The 16329-nt window shown below is 43.8% G+C and overlaps 1 protein-coding gene across 1 annotated transcript in view; it reads right to left on the reverse strand.

Moving 5' to 3' along the window:
- The window catches only part of igsf9bb (immunoglobulin superfamily, member 9Bb), a 676902-nt gene that overhangs the window by 51860 nt on the left and 608713 nt on the right, over window positions 1-16329 (reverse strand). Inside the window, exons 14-17 of the mRNA XM_078531919.1 lie at window positions 12403-12629; window positions 7968-8052; window positions 7686-7847; window positions 200-245 (exon numbers count right to left, since the gene is read on the reverse strand). Coding sequence (XP_078388045.1) covers window positions 200-245; window positions 7686-7847; window positions 7968-8052; window positions 12403-12629 — 520 coding nt within the window. The remainder of the gene's footprint in view (window positions 1-199; window positions 246-7685; window positions 7848-7967; window positions 8053-12402; window positions 12630-16329) is intronic.

Genomic DNA, 16329 nt, shown 5'->3' on the forward strand with positions numbered 1-16329 from the left:
AATCAGAGGCATCATTATGGAATGACCATTTTATTACCCCCTTTTATTAGTTGTAAAATTAAGACTAGTGTTAGACTCACATGGGTCTAATGCTGAAGTCTGGCTATCATCTCTGAGAAAAATGAATCAAATCAACCACTTCAATTTAATGACACATGAACAAACACGAACAGAACTATAAAAGGGGCTGGTTACTTACGGGGATTCCACACTCTTTCGGCAGTGTGTTATTGACAGAGGAGGATCTGGAGGAGAACAAGCATGCACATTAAACAGCTGTAAGGGAATCAAACCATTTAGTACCATAAATACTTTTTATACAAGAAGTATGACCATAGTTCAGACACATCAACGTTATCACATTTCAGTGCAACACCAAAGAGGAATCACATGGTACGATAATGCAGGTAGATCCTGACACTGCATGGTAGTGAAAAGTGAGTCATCATCCTATTTTACATCCATTAAGATGTCTATTTCCTCTGGAGAGGTGGTGTATAGTGGGCTATTGACTTGCTATCACACACATTCCTCCACCTCAGCATCTTGAGGTGATCAATGACCAAAAAGCTTAACTGGAGAAACCATGTTTACGCAGTGGCTACAAGAATAAGGCAAAGGCTGGTTAATCTGTGATGAGTGGTTAATCTCCCAAACTGTCAAAGATTCTCTACAAAGTTCAAGTCAGGGCTGTAATGGAATACTCAGCACTTGCCAGGATGATTATAGTTGCAACGACAATCAAGAAGCTTAACACATGCAGAGGAGAGCAATCTGCTTGATCTGCACTCCTGGCATGGAAATCCATAGCCACCCTCTTCACTACAGTTCCAGTGCATTTGTGGCAGAATTTAGCCCTTGTCGGGCGGGCTTGGCGGGGCGGGTGGGGGTGATCGGGAAGCTGACTGCCACCTGCGATCAAGGTTGGAAGGTGATTTTGCGCTGGGAGGCCAGTTAAGGCCTGCCCAGCGTTAAATGTGAGCGGCAGTGCTGCCTGTGCTGGGGTGGGGGAGGAGTGGGGGGGAGGTTGCGGGAGAGGAGGGCGAGTGTGATTTTCACGCATGATTGCAAGTGTGCACTTGAGAATCTCCCTGAGGCTCAGAGCTGTCTCAGGGAGATGGAGAGTTTCCAAAAAACGTAAAAATAAAGATTAGAAAAATGTTATAAAACATGCCCCCTCATGGGACTCTGTCATATTAGTAGGGACATGTTATAAATGAAAATCTTATTTCATTTTTATTTGATGTTGGAAACCTCAACCACCTGTGGATGAGGTTTCCAAAAAAGTGCAAAGGCCGCATGGCCTTTTTGCCTGCCCGCCGACCATAAGGTTGGATGGGCAGCAAAAAATTTAAGTCAATTGATCCTTTAATAGTGCACCCGCTGACCAAAATATCGCGCAACTGCGCATTGACGTCAGGACGTTGGAGTAGGTCAGGCATGTGCCTGCCCGCCGAGGTAAAAATTTTGCTCTTGATCTACATGATGTAATATAGCCATTTGCTAAGGTTATTTCAATAGCACGTCCCAGTCTCATGACTCCAACCAACAAGAAAGACAAGAGTAGAAATGTCATGGGTATATTGTCACCTCAGTTCTTCCCATTGCCTTAAACCAAATTGACTGGGATCCGTATTGCCATTCCTTCATCGTCACTGGATCACAATTCTGGAATTTCCTCTACTGAATATTGTGGAAACACCAAAAGCACAAGGCAAGCACACAAGTTCAGGGAATAGATTCACCACAACCTTCTCACACAACTAGTGATCAGCAATAAATGCACCATTGCCAGAACTACATGCACCCAAGAACCAATAAAAAACCCAAAAATAGCTGGGAAGTGTGCCTTAAACAGTGGACCCAAATTACTGCGCTGTAATAGTGCAACTATCTCAGGTTTTAGGCTTAAATTTTGTGGTTTAAGCATTATAAAATTCAAAAATGATTTTCCTCATTTTTTTTTGAAGTTGAAATAAAAACAGCAAATGTTATTTATATTTCAGATTTCCATGATCTGTAAGGTTTTTATAAAATCTCTGTTGAAAAGAAGGAATCTTTCATTGTTAAATAACTTGTTGATGATGTCAAGATTTAATTGAAAATAAATCTCTTCACTTTCTGTTCTATGCTCAATGAATGAATGTTGATTGTATTGTGAATTAGGATGTATTTGCAGTTTACACAATAACCCACCAATCATGCTTCATTTTATATGTTCTGGATTTTGCTAAATGCTGTAAGGTTGATTATCTACATTTGCATTCGAACTCTCAGTGAGCAGGACCTAGCCAGCCCAACCTAGCTTTCTTAGTTAGGAGGTTTTGCACTGTAACTAAATACTACACCAGAAAATAATGTAAAAGTTAAGGTATTTCAAATACCAAATTGTAGGGGATTTTTTAACCATTTCTGTTAAGGAGTCACTTTCCATTAAAACCAAACAGAAAATAAGTAAAAGCATCTAATTTCTGTAATAACTATTTAAATTCAGAAACTTGTTATATGTTCACTGTATAAATATGATACCCATGTTTCTATTGTGAAATAACTTTGGTTTTTATTAAGGGCGAGCTGACAAGTAAAAGGACTTGCATTTATGTAACACTATTTATGACCTCAGGAGGTCCCAAAGCAACTTTACAGCCAATTAAGTGTAGTCACTGTTGTAAGGTAGGACAAATAGTGGCGACCATTGACCCTGACAACTCCTCATCCTCTATTTAACAATGTGACTACCCTGGTTTTCTCCTGCTCTCCACACTTTTTCACCTAGTTCTTGTGCAGTGCTTTAGACAGGAAAGGGAGGGACTATTATACAAATAGCAAACTGGCTACTGGAAGGTGAGGGAGTCACAGGATGTGGAATGCATGTTTAAACCATCGTTTGGGAAGCCGATTTAAACTCCAGCTAATTTTCAGTTTGGGGGGGGGGTTCAACTCTTTCATATTTCAAATCAGGTGATAGATTTGTCGGAGTCGAATGAAGCAGCATCAGCGACAGGGAAGTGAAGAAGAGCAGCCAGCTTCAGATAGATCTACTCTCAATAACACACCATTCACAATCAAGATCAATGAGGTGATTTACTTAGGTATGATTTTAAACATTTCCCAGAAAAACAATCTATAAAATAAAGACTATTGAACAGAAACCGCATAGAAATAATTATTTTAACTTCTAGAGACTGGTCGCGAAAGTCTTTCAACTGAACATGCTTCACAATCTGTTCCAAATAGATTTTAAGGCACAGTGAGTTTTAAAGGTTATCATTGCAATAAATTATTCATACTTCTTCAGTGAATCAAAGAATATTTGAATACTTCTTTCTTGTAAAATGTGAAAAATCAATTATTTAGCTTTTGTTTTGGTAAAAATAGTTATTCTTTGATCAGGACAAGTACTCTGTCATCCCTATTTCTCTCTTTACAGATTCCCTGAGCTATGTTATGTGATCCAGAGGTTGGATGAGTAGCTATCTCCCAAGCTACCAGCAATACTGCCTAAATAAACCCCAGGAGCAGTAAGAGATTGGTTCAGTGGAGACATGCATCCTTATTTCCCCTCCATCCTGACAACAGGAGCTGGATTTTCATCCCCCACTAGGATAGGAGGTGGGTGGGAGCCGAAAATAGACCTGTCAGCTGGTGTGCCTCTTTTTTTAAGGAGGCAAGATAAGGGGGTGGCAGACTATACACTTGGCCTCCAGGTTCCTGCAGGCGGTGGAGGGAGGGTGGGGGTGTGTGGGTTTGCAGTTTAGCTGCCTAGAGGTGGCTCCTGACCACAGAGGGTTAGAGGCCCTCCCCATCTGTCTGGACAGAGGTAGCCACAGACTGCCTGTAGAGGGGTTCTCTGCAACTCCCTGACCATACAGTGGAGGCCTGACTGCAAAAGCCAGTTTTTAACTGAAGATCAAAAAAGGTTAGAGAGACAGCACCATCATCTTGAAGGTCGCTCTCTCTTACTTGCCTTCCATTGTTGCCTGCTGTTCCTTTCAAGCTGGGAGGCCCCTGGTTGGCCATCCAGGTTTGAGAGCTCACCTGCTGTCCTTTATTGGATAGGGAACCTGTATCCAGGTCAATTAATGGGCCACTTCTGTGAAAATCACAATCTGACTGTTTGCCCCTGGGGAAAGGTTTGCCCCTTGGAAATTTTAAAAATTCATTCATGGGATCTATGCGCCACTGGCTAGGTCAGCATTTATTGCCCATTTCTAATTGCCCTTGAAAAGGTGGTGGTGAGCTGCCTTCTTGAACCACTGCAGTCTGTGAGGTATAGGTTCACCCACGGTGCTGTTAGGGAGGGGAGTGCCAGACTTTGACCCAGTGACAATGAAGGAACGGCGATATACTTCCAAGTCAGGATGATGAGTGGCTTGGAGGGGAACTTCCAGGTGCTAGTGTTCCCACGTGTCTGCTGCCCTTGACCTACTAGATGGTAGCGGTCGTGGTATTGGATGGTGCTGTCTAAGGAGCCTTGGTGAGTTCCTACAGTGCATCTTGTAGATGGTACACACTGCTGCCACTGTGCTAAGGTGGTGGGAGTGAATGTTTGTGGATGGGGTGCCAATCAAGCGGGCTGCATTGTCCTGGATGGTGTCAAGCTTCTTGAGTGTTTTTGGAGTTTCACTCATCCAGGTTAGTGGGGAGTATTCCATCACGTTCCTGACTTGTGCCTCGTAGATGATAGACAGGCTTTGGAGGGACAGGGGGTGAGTTACTCGCCACAGGATTCCTAGCCTCTGACTTGCTCTTGTAGCCACAGTATTTAAATGGCTAGTCCAGTTCAGTTTTGGCCAATGGTAACTCCAGGATGTTGATAGTAGGGGATTCAGCGATGATAACGCCCATTTTATGTCAAGGGGTGATGGTTAGGTTCTCTCTTGTTGGAGATGGTCATTGCCTGGCACTTGACTGGTGTGAATGTTACGTGCCACTTTTCAACCCTAGCCTGGATATTGTCCAGGTTTTGCTACATTTGGACATGGACTGCTTCAGTATCTGAGGAGTCGCGAATGGTGCCGAACACTCTGCAATCATCAGCGAACATCCCCATTTCTGACCTTATGATGGAAGGAAGGTCATTGATGAAGCAGCTGAAGATGGTTGGGCCAAGGACACTACCCTGAGGAACTCCTGCAGTGATTCCTGAATCTGAGATAATTGACCTCCAACAACTGCAACCATCTTCCTTTGTGTTAGGTATGTCTCCTACCAGCGGGGAATTTTCCCCCCCGATTCCCATTGACTCCAGTTTTGCTAGGACTCCCTGATGCTACACTCGGTCAAATGCCTTGATGTGAAGGGCAGTCACGCTTACCTCACCTCTGGAGTTCAGCTCTTTTGACCATGTTTGAGCCAAGTCTGTAATGAGGTCAGGAGCAGAGTGGCCCTGGCGGAACCCAAATTGAGCATTAGCAAGCAGGTTATTGCCAAGCAAGTGCCGCTTGATAGCACTGTTGATGATCTTTTCCGTGACTTTACTGATGATTGAGAGTAGACTGATGGGGCAGTAATTGGCAGGATTGGATTTGTCCTGCTTTTCATGTATAGGACATACCTGGGTAATTTTCCACATTGTTGGATAGATGCCAGCGTTGTAGCTGTACTTGAACAGCTTGGCTAGGGGCACGGCAAGTTCTGGAGCTAAGTCTTCAGCACTATTTCAGGAATATTGACAGGGCCCAAAGCTTTTGCAGTATCCAGTGCCTTTAGCCGTTTCTTGAAATCACATGGAGTGAATTGAATTAGCTGAAGACTGGCATCTGTGATGCTGGGGACCTCCAGAGGAGGCTGAGATGGATCATCCACTCGGCATTCCTGGCCAAAGATTGTTGCAAATGCTTCACCTTATCTTTTGTACTGATGTGCTGGGCTCCCCCGTCATTGAGGATGGGGGTATTTGTGGAGCATTCGCGTCCAGTGAGTTGTTCAATTGTCTACCACTATTTACGACTGGATGTGGCAGGACTGCAGAGCTTAGATCTGATCCGTTTATTGTGGAATCACCTCGCTCTGTCTATCCCTTGCTGCTTAATGCTGTTTGGCACGCAAGTTGTCCTGTATTGTAGCTTCACCAAGTTGACACCTCATTTTTAGGTATGCCTGGTGCTGCTCCTGGCATGCCCTCCTGCACTCTTCATTGAACCAGGGTTGCGCCCCTGGCTTGATGGTAATGGTAGAGTGGGGGATTATGCCGGGCCATGAGGCTACAGATTGTGGTTGAGTGCAATTGTGCTGCTGCCGATGACCCACAGCACCTCATGGATTCCCAGTCTTGAGTTGCTAGATCTGTTCAAAATCTATCCCATTTAGCACAGTGGTAGTGCCACACAGCACGATGGAGGGTTTCCTCAATTTGAAGGCGGGACCTCATCTCCACAAGTACTGTGCAGTGGTCACTCTTACCGGTACTGTCATGGACAGATGCATCTGTGGCAGGCAGGTTGGTGAGGGTGAGGTAAGTATGTTTTCCCTTCTTGTTGGTTCCCTCATCACCTGCTGCAGACCCAGTCTAGCAGTTACGTCCTTTAGGACTCAGCCAGCTCAGGCTGGAGTGGTGCTACTGAGCCACTCTTGGTGATGGATATTGAAGTCCTCCACATTGTGCACTGTTCTCCCTTGCCACCTCAATGCTCTTCATCAGCTGTGGGAGGACGGTACGTGGTAAGCAGCAGGAGGTTTCCTTGCCCATGTTTGACCTTGTCCTGAGACTTCATTGGTCCAGATTTGATGTTGATGACTCCCTCCCACTGTACACCACTATACTGGCACCTCTGCTATGTCTATCCTACCCCTGGGACAGGACATACGCAGGGATGGTGATGGTGGCGTCTGGGGCATTGTCTAGGAAGGAATTATTATTATGAAGGTAAGGTATTATTCCGCGAGTATGACTATGTCAGGCTGTTGCTTGACTGGTCTGTGAGAGCCCTCCTAATTTTGGCACAAGTCTCCAGATGTTAGTAAGGAGGTCAACAAGGCTGAAAGCTGTTGTCATTTCCAGTGCCTAGGTTGATGCCAGGTGGTCCGTCTGGTTTCATTCCTTATTGGCTTGTTTTTAGCAGTTTGATACAACTGAGTGGGCTTGCTAGGCTATTTCAGAGGGCATTTAAGAGTCAACCACATTGGAGTCACATGTAGGCCAGACCAGGTAAAGACAGCAGATTTCCTTCCCTAAGGGACACAGTGAGCCAGATGGGTTTTTACAACAATCGACATGGTTTCATGGTCATCATTAGACTTTTAATTCCAGGTTTTTATTGAATTAAAATTCCACCATCTGCCATGGTGGGATTCGAACCCAGGTCCCAGAGCATTACCCTGGGTCTCTGGATTACTAATCCAGTGACAATACCACTATGCCTCTGCCTCCCCCACTGAAGATAAATTATATATATAAATACATAGTCCCGACCTCTGCTTCTCACCCCCAGAGGGAAAATTCAGCCCTTGGTTTTCGCTTAGTTCTTTACTAGGTAGCATCAGAAACTCAGTGGAATAAGGGTATGGAGCTGTGTCCTTCTCTCTATTTGTACTGTACGTCAGTGTTCCAACTTGCAGCATCGCAAGGCTTATTCACTGAGTGGCGGAAATTGTGATTTCCAGAAAGCATTAGTGCCTTTCTCTTGAGTGTCGCTTGTATACTTTCCCAATGAAAGCCTTTCAAAAAGACAGCTCCTACTTACCCCTCTTTCTCTTATTCTTCCGCTTCCGCTGCCGGTTAACAAAGCAAGCAGCCAAGGTACTGAATAAAATGGCTGCCGCCAGGAAGCAAATGGTGGCGACAATCCCAGCCACGACTGGACGGGCCAGGCCTTCCTCGGGCACTTCGGGTGGTGGAAAGACATCTAAAAGAGCAGAGAATATGTGAAGAGTAAGCAACGATGAATTTATGGCTTTACATTTAAACAATTTCTAACACTGAGCCCTAAAGAGTTTGCATCATTTAGAAGGGACATGCATCTCACCTGAACTAGAAACCCCAACTATGTTACTTGGCTCACTGATCAGGTCCTGCATGACAGCCATCACACGAAATTCGTACCAAGAGTCCTGACAAAAAGAGAAAAATAATCTGCACCTCATTTCTTTCATTTGCATAAAATAGCGCAGTTCCTGGTGAATGGGAAAGATACAAAGAACAGCGCAAGGATGGCACAACAGTAAGAGCTACAAGAAGGGAACATAAAAAGAAACTTGCAAGACATAGCAAAAGCAACACAAAGGTTTCAACAATTATATTAGGAAAATGTGGGCAGTTGGGAGCAGTGTGGGACCCTCATAAACTCATAATAGTGATATTGCCAATGAAAATAAGGAAATAATAGATGGGCTGAATAATTACTTTGAACCAGCAGTTACGGTAGAGGAGATGTCAGCATGCTGGACCTGGCAGTAAAAAGTGACAAACCCCCATAACCAGATAATCTAACCCTAATGCATTCCAGAATTTTATAGGATATAGGTAAGAATATTGCAGATAGTAGTTTGGTAGTACAGAACTCGAGTATTGCTAAAAAAAGAGACATGCTGTCCGAGCTTTTTGTCTTACATTCATCAGGACAGATCGCAAGATTACCAACAGTTAAGGTAAGAATTACACTGAAAATCAATTTAAGTTTATCAGTCAGGCTTGCAATGTGGCTCACTTATGCATGCTAGAAGCCACATATATTCACACACAGGGCTCTGTCCTTTGCAGACAGAAGGAGCATGTCCACACATTGCACCTTTTTCAACTAAACTAAACCTTGGGGGACAGCCATTCTCTGGTTCATTCCACATGACAATACCTTGACCAATCAGAGTCGACCTGCCTGGTTTGAATTTGAACAATAACTTGGCAGTTAACTGTTCCCTGCTACATTCACCATGGCAATGACTCTACCAATCAGAGTCTATTTGCCAGCCAATCAGCACTCTCTTCTCATGCAGTATAAATTGTTGTTAATCTTGTAATCTGTCCTGATGAGTGCAAGACAAAAATCTTAAACAGTATGTCTTTTTTTTTAAGCAATATTGCAGATGGTCTAACCATAATCTTCTAAAGTTTTCTCAATTTGGGGACCATTCCTTTAGATTTGAAAATTATGCTTATTAAGAAAGGGGGTGGGGGGGGAGAGCGAAATCAGGAAAATTTAAACCAGTTAGCTTAGCATCTATTGTCAAGAAATTGCTAGAGTAGATAATTAAGAATAAAGTGACTGAATACTTAAAACATTTTCAGCTGATCAGAGAGAGCCAACATGGATTAGTAAAGGGTAGATCATGCCAGACAAGCTGATTGAATTTTTTCAAGAGGTGGCTAAACTAATGGATAGGGGAATATCTAAGAATGTTATTTATATAGACTTCCAGCAGGTATTTGATAAAAGTCTGTCAGAAGAGACAATTAGCTTAAATTGAAGCTCATGAATTATAGGCAAATTATTGACTTTCTTAGGAAAATTGCTGAGGAACAGGAGACAGAGAGTAGGTATAATGTGCATCTAATTGACAGGATTTGCTGGGCCCTCAACTATTCACTATATTTATTAATAATTTAGATATTGAAGCCAGGTATCCAAATTTGCCAATAACAGAATGATAGGTGGCATTTTGAGCAGTGTAGATGGAAGTGTAAAATTACAAGGAGATATTGGTGGATTAAATGAATGGATTCAGTGTAGGCAAATGTTAGGTCGTCACTTTGGATGGAACTAAAAAAAATTGAACAAGGTACTTTCTAAATGATGAAATGCTGGATACAGTGGAGGTCCAAAGAGACTTGGGGGTCCAGGTACAAAAATTATTAAAATGTCATGGTTAGGAACAGAAAATATTCAAAAAGGCTTATGGAATGTTGACTTTTATATCTGGAGGATTAGGCTACAAAGGAGTGGAAGTCATGCTTCGTCTATACAAAGCCCTGGTTGTGCACAACAGGAGTACTGTGAACAGTTCTGGGCACCACACCTTAGGAAGGATATATTGACTTGGAGGGAGTGCAGCTTAGATTTACCAGAATGGTTATGGGTTGATGGAGGTCAATCATCTCAATTCCAGGACATCACTGCAGGAGTTCCTCAGGGTAGTGTCCTCAGCCCAACCATCTTCAGCTGCTTCATCAATGACCTTCCTTCCATCATAAGATCAGAAGTGGGGACGTTCGCTGATAATTGCGCAATGTTCCGCACCATTCGTGACACTTCAGATACTGAAGCAGTCCACGGTCAAATGCAGCAAGGCTTGGACAATATCCAGTCTTGGGCTGACAAGTGGCAAGTAACGTTTGCGCCACACAAGTGCCAGGCAATGAATATCTCCAACAAGAGAAAATCTAACTATCGCCCCTTGACATTCAATGGTATTACCATTACAATCCCCCACTATCAACATCCTGGGGGTTACCATTGACCAGAAACTGAACTGGAATAGCTATATAAATACAGTGGCTATGAGAGCGGGTCAGAGGCTAGGGATCCAGTGGCGAGTAACTCACCTCCTGACTCCCCAAAGCCTGTTCACAATCTACAAGGCACAAGTCAGGAGTATGGTGGAATACTCTCCACTTGCCTAGATGAGTGCAACTTCAACAACACTCAAGAAACTTGACACCATCCAGGACAAGGGCAGCAGACACATGGGAACACCACCAGCTGGAAGTTCCCCTCCGAGCAACTCACCATCCTGCCTTGGAACTACATTGCCGTTCTTTCACTGTCGCTGGGCCAAAATCCTGGAACTCCCTCCCTAACAGCGCTGTGGGTGTACCTACACCACACGGACTGTGGCGTTTCAAGAAGGCAGCTCACCACCACCTTCCCAGGGGAAATTAGGGATGGGCAATAAATGCTGGCCTAGCCAGTGACAGCCACATCCCATGAATGAACAAAAAAGAAAGATACCTGGACTGCTAGGATTAAATTACAAGGAGAGATTACACAAACTAGGGTTGTATTCCCTGGAATTTAGAAAGCTAAGGGATGGTTTGATCAAAGTTTTTAAGATACCAACGGGAACAGATAGGGTAGATAGAGGGAAACTCTTATCACTGGTTGGGGCATCTAGGTATAGGAGTATATGCTGAAAATTAGGGTCAGATCATTTTTTAGGAGTAAAATTAGGGAACAATTATAAGAGCAAAAAGTGATGGAAGGTTGGAATTCTCTTCTGCAAACGGCAATTGTTGCTAGATCAGTTGTTGATTTAAATCCAAGATTGGTAGATATTTGTTAACCAAAGGTATAAAGGGATATTGGGAAAAGACTGTTAGATGAATTTAGGCTGGAGATCAGCCATGAACTCATTCAATGGCGGAATAAGCTTGAAAGTGAAATGATTCATCCTTTATATTACTATCTAGGCAACGAAGAAGGAAAAAACTATGTTTTGTAATAAATATTTAACTTTTTTTAAACATAGTTGGCCCAAGACACCTCTCTCAGTCTGACCTCTCTAGAGACTGATGCTAAGGTTCTTGATGCTATTATTGTATTATGGGCCTGTCAAAGGCAAACTAGATGGACCTTGGTTTGTGATTGTCGAGCAATTCCTATGTTCTTTGTTCCTCCCTGCCTCTAAATACACTGCAGCAGGCACAATAGCAAGCCTTTGCAGTGTCATTTTGCCTTATGTCAGCATGGAAACGGGGTTAGCCTGCAGGTGGGTGCAGAACCAGTTCAACTTAGTTTTCTATGTGGACCAGCACTCATGAACTCCCTTCAGAATATTGGGCAGGTTATCTGTGGTAGACTCAAAGCAATAGATTTTGAGGCTTTTCTGCATAGAAACAGGTTGGCAACTCTAGCCCCAAAGAAGTTGGGGAATGACTCACCTGTTCCCATCGTTGTTCTGGCTGCTACAATCTTCCCTTGGGCCTACTGCTGGGTGTCCTGGAAGCCCACCTGAGTCAGGTGACTGGCTCATTTGAAATGATGTACAGAGCAGCCTGATCACCATGTTCGCGGAGTACAGTGCAGAGCCTGGGCTGCACATGGTCTGCCCAGCATCAGCAGCCGATCCAGCCAAAGAGGAGCTGACAGCCAAGTTTCTGGTTATTTTTGTGGGACCAGGAGGTGCAACAGTGCTTCTCCAAGTTCTACGAAACCCAATCCACTGCCACTCTGGTTCCCTACACGTTGGCCTCTCCTCTTCAGGACTTGAGACTAGCCAAGGTGCCCAATATTCCAGCAGGCTCCTTTCTGTACTAAACCTCTGAAACAGCTGATTGCAAGTGGCATTAAAAATATGTGTATAACTTTGCTTGCTAATTGAAAATAATTTTAGGATGATTGAGAGGAAAATATTAACGTATGAAGCACTCCGCATTATTTAAACTTCCCGTCAAAATATTTGCTCTATTCATCGAGCCACCAGGAATTTTATTAAGATCATTTCAGGAGTGGATTGGCAATGACTTACCAGAGATAACTCCTTGGTCAGCAGCTCAGTTTCAGTCCCTGGTATTGCTTCATCTAGAATCTCCCACCTATCTCCCAGACGGAATTCCATGATATAATGATCGATCGGATAGCTATGGTTGGCCGGTGAGAGCCAAGATAGCAACACTCCTTGGTGTGTTCGATTGGCTGTTAGGCACCTTGGTGGAGAAAGCAGCACCAGTGGTTCTCGGGTCGTAACAGGGAAAGCTGAAAGAATAATCAAGATGATAAACTCTTCCGCTGCAGGTATCACCAAGCATCCACTGAAGCTGATGGTCAATGCACAGCCCCTGACATGCATTACTCATTTCGCTGCTTAGAAACCCATTATTGTTCACATATTTGCACCCATATGGTTTTGCTTCCCGATTCTCCATGGGCCTCTATTCATAAATAGTCAATGTCACTGGTGGCTGGGGGTTAAATCAGTGATGACCGAGCAGGATTTTTGCTTGTTTGTATTGGATCATCGGTGTTCAAGTTAATTTAAATTGACTTGAACTTTTCTCCTAACACTTTGCTGTCTGACGGGTTTACACAATTGTACTCTTGGCTTTAATTTTATTTAAAAACAAGGCAAGTGTATAAAGTTCTGAGCCGTTGTAATTCAGCTTTTTAGGAAGCTTTCATATAAGAAAGAGAAAAATCGAAGTCTAGTATGCCTCCCAAGCTCTCGGTCAGTTAAACGTATTTTTTCTTCTTTATTTTTTCATGGGACATGCTGACAAAGCCAGCATTGCTGCCCATCCCTAACTGCCCTTGTACTAAGTGGCTTACTAGGCCATTTCAGAGTTGACCACACTGCTGAGCGTCTGGAGTCACGAGCAGGCCAGACTGGGTAAGATGGAAAACTTCCTTCCCTATAGGACATTAGTGAACCAGATGGGGTTTTACAACAATCAGTGATAGTTCCATGGTCATCGTCACTGAGACTAGCTTTATATTCCAGATTTATTGATTGAATTTAAATTACACCAGCTGCCATGGTAGGATTTAAACCCATGCCCCCAGTGTATCAGCCTAGGCCTCCGAAATACTAGTCCAGTGACATTGCCACTACACCACCATTGTCCCTTGGTGTAGTCGTGTGGTGTAGTTCTGAGCTGCGTAGACCACAAAAATCCAGTTTCCATCTGGGTCTTCAGCCTGTTACCCAATCTCAATTGGGGTTCAAATTTCCCTCAATGTCTTAGAAAGGGAAAAATCCCCCCTACTTAATGCATGTTGGCATTGAGTACAGGAAGGAATTGGCACAGTTGTGGAACTTGCCCGACATTTTCAAAAATTCTGCCAAACCTCATCGCCTAGGCTCCCACATCTGAGTAAGCCGGTAAAACTCTGTGGAACTGCAGCTAAAGATGCCACCTTCAAAAGAGGAAGGGATGAAAGAGGACACAACTGAGAACAGAAATCTAAGTGTGGCTCTCAGACAGTATGCTTGGTGTCATTTGGTGAACTCTGCCCAGTTCCAAACTGTAACTCAGATTTTGGGCACTGACACACACCACACAACACTAAATAATATTTCAATTGTCGTTCCTACAAGGCAAGACCCAGAACAAAGTTAATGTCTAAAGATATGAAAGTCAATGTTGGGGCATGATTGTTTGATGGGAGGCATGCTTATCCCATGATAGCAGTTATATCTCTCACCTTTGATATGTCCTCACGAATGGTCCAGTTGATCACTGTGAAGCAGACAGGGAGGAGTGTGCAGGAAGTCAGGATCACTGTGAAGCAGACCGGGAGGAATGTGGAACAGGTTGGGGTCACTGTGAAGCAGACCGGGAGGACTGTGAAGCAAGTTGGGAAGTTTGTGAAGCAGATCAGGGTCCCTGTGAAGCAGACCGGGTGGTTTGTGAAGCAGATCAGGGTCACTGTGAAGCAGACCGGGAGGTTTGTGAAGCAGATCAGGGTCACTGTGAAGCAGACCGGGAGGTTTGTGAAGCAGATCAGGGTCACTGTGAAGCAGACTGGGAGGTTTGTGAAGCAGATCAGGGTCACTGTGAAGCAGACCGGGAGGTTTGTGAAGCAGATCAGGGTCACTGTGAAGTAGACCGGGAGGTTTGTGAAGCAGGTCAGGGTCACTGTGAAGCAGGTCAGGGTCACTGTGAAGCAGACTGGGAGGGTGTGAAGCAGGTCAGGACCACTATGAAGCAGGCAGGGAGGAGTGTGCAGCAGGTCAGTATCACTGTAAAGCAGACCAGGAGAAATGTGAAACAGGCCGGTGTCACTGCGAAACAGACCGGGAGGTTTTTGAAGCAGGTCAGGGTCACTGTGAGGCAGATTGGGAGGAGTGTGCAATAAGTTGGGATCAGGACCAGATGAGATGCACCTAAGGCATCAGGACCGGATGAGATGCACCTAAGGACACTGTAGAAAGTGAAAGTGGAAATTGCAGAAGTACTGGCCATAATTTTCCAGTCTTCCTTAGACTCAGGGGTGGTGCCAGAGGACTGGAGAATTGCAAATCTTACACCCTTGTTCAAAAAAGGGTGTAAAGATAAGCCCAGCAACTACAGGCCAGTGAGCTTAACTTCGGTAGTGGGAAGGCCTCTAGAAACAATAAAATGGGACAAAATTAATAGCCACTTGGGCACATGTGGGTTCATTAAGGAAATGAAGCATTTACTTATTAAGGGCAAATCAAGTTTTACTAACTTGCTTGAATTTTTTGATGAGGTAACAGAGAGGGTTGATGAGGACAATGCTAGTGATGTGGTGTACATGGATTTCCAAAAAACATCTGATAAAGTGCCACACAACAGGCTAGTGAGCAAAGTTAGAACTCACAGAATAAAAGGGATAGTAGCAACATGGATACAAAATTGATTTGGTAACAGGGATCAGAGAGTAGTGTTGAATGGTTGCTTTTCAGGCTGAAGGAAGTGGAGTTCCCTAGTAATTGGTGTTAGGACCCCTGCTCTTCCAGATATTTATGAATGACCTAGATAGTGTAGAACTTCAATAGGTCATAGACAGGTTGATGGAACGGGTGGACAAGTTTCAGATGAAAATTGAATGCGGGGAAATGTGAAGTGATTTATTTTGGTAGGAAGAAGTCAAAGAGACACAATATAAAATAAAGGGTACAATTCTAAAGGGGTGCACGTGTGGAAGGACCTGGATGTGTATGTGCATAAATCATTGAAGGTGGCAGGACAGGTTGAGAGCGTGGTTAATAAAGCATATGGGATCCTGGGCTTCTTCAATAGGGGCATGGAATACAAAAGCAAGGAAGTTATGTTAAATCTGTATAGAACATCTGAAGTATTGCATCCAGTTCTGGGCACCACATTCTGGGAAAGATCTGAAGCCTTTAGAGAGAGTGCAGAAAAGATTCATCATAATGGTTTCAGGGATGAAGAACTTCAGTTATGTAAAAAGATTGGAAAAGTTGGACTGTTCTCTGCGGAGAAGAGAAGGTTGAGAGGAGATTTGATAGAGGTGTTCAAAATCATGGGGGGTGGGCAGGGAAGATAGGGAGAAACCATTTCCTTTGGTGGAAGGATTGAGAACCACAGGGAACAGATAAGAGGCGATTGGCACATTAAGCCAATGTGACTCTCCTAAGTTGAAGCACAGAATTCAATACCAACCTAACTTTCAGAGGAAACCTTTTCAATTCCTGGATTATAGCATATTGGGACAAGCTTTTCTAAAGACTGTGTGAACACTGAATAAAACTCTGGAGAAAAGCTACGGAATACTCTTGGATATTTAGTTATCAGCTTTGGCTCACTAGTATCAGTTACCCATCAGAGACAGAAAATCATGGGTTCAATCCTAGGTTTGAGCACATAATTCAGGCTGTATTATCAGAGGTGCTAGCTTCTGGATATTAAACTGATTGCTGCCCTCTTGGAAGGATATTAAATATACCTTAGCACTATTTGAGCTTGAGCAG

Source organism: Cetorhinus maximus, chromosome 2 (assembly GCF_964194155.1).
Source record: "Cetorhinus maximus chromosome 2, sCetMax3.hap1.1, whole genome shotgun sequence".
Classification (NCBI taxonomy): Eukaryota; Metazoa; Chordata; class Chondrichthyes; order Lamniformes; family Cetorhinidae; genus Cetorhinus; species Cetorhinus maximus.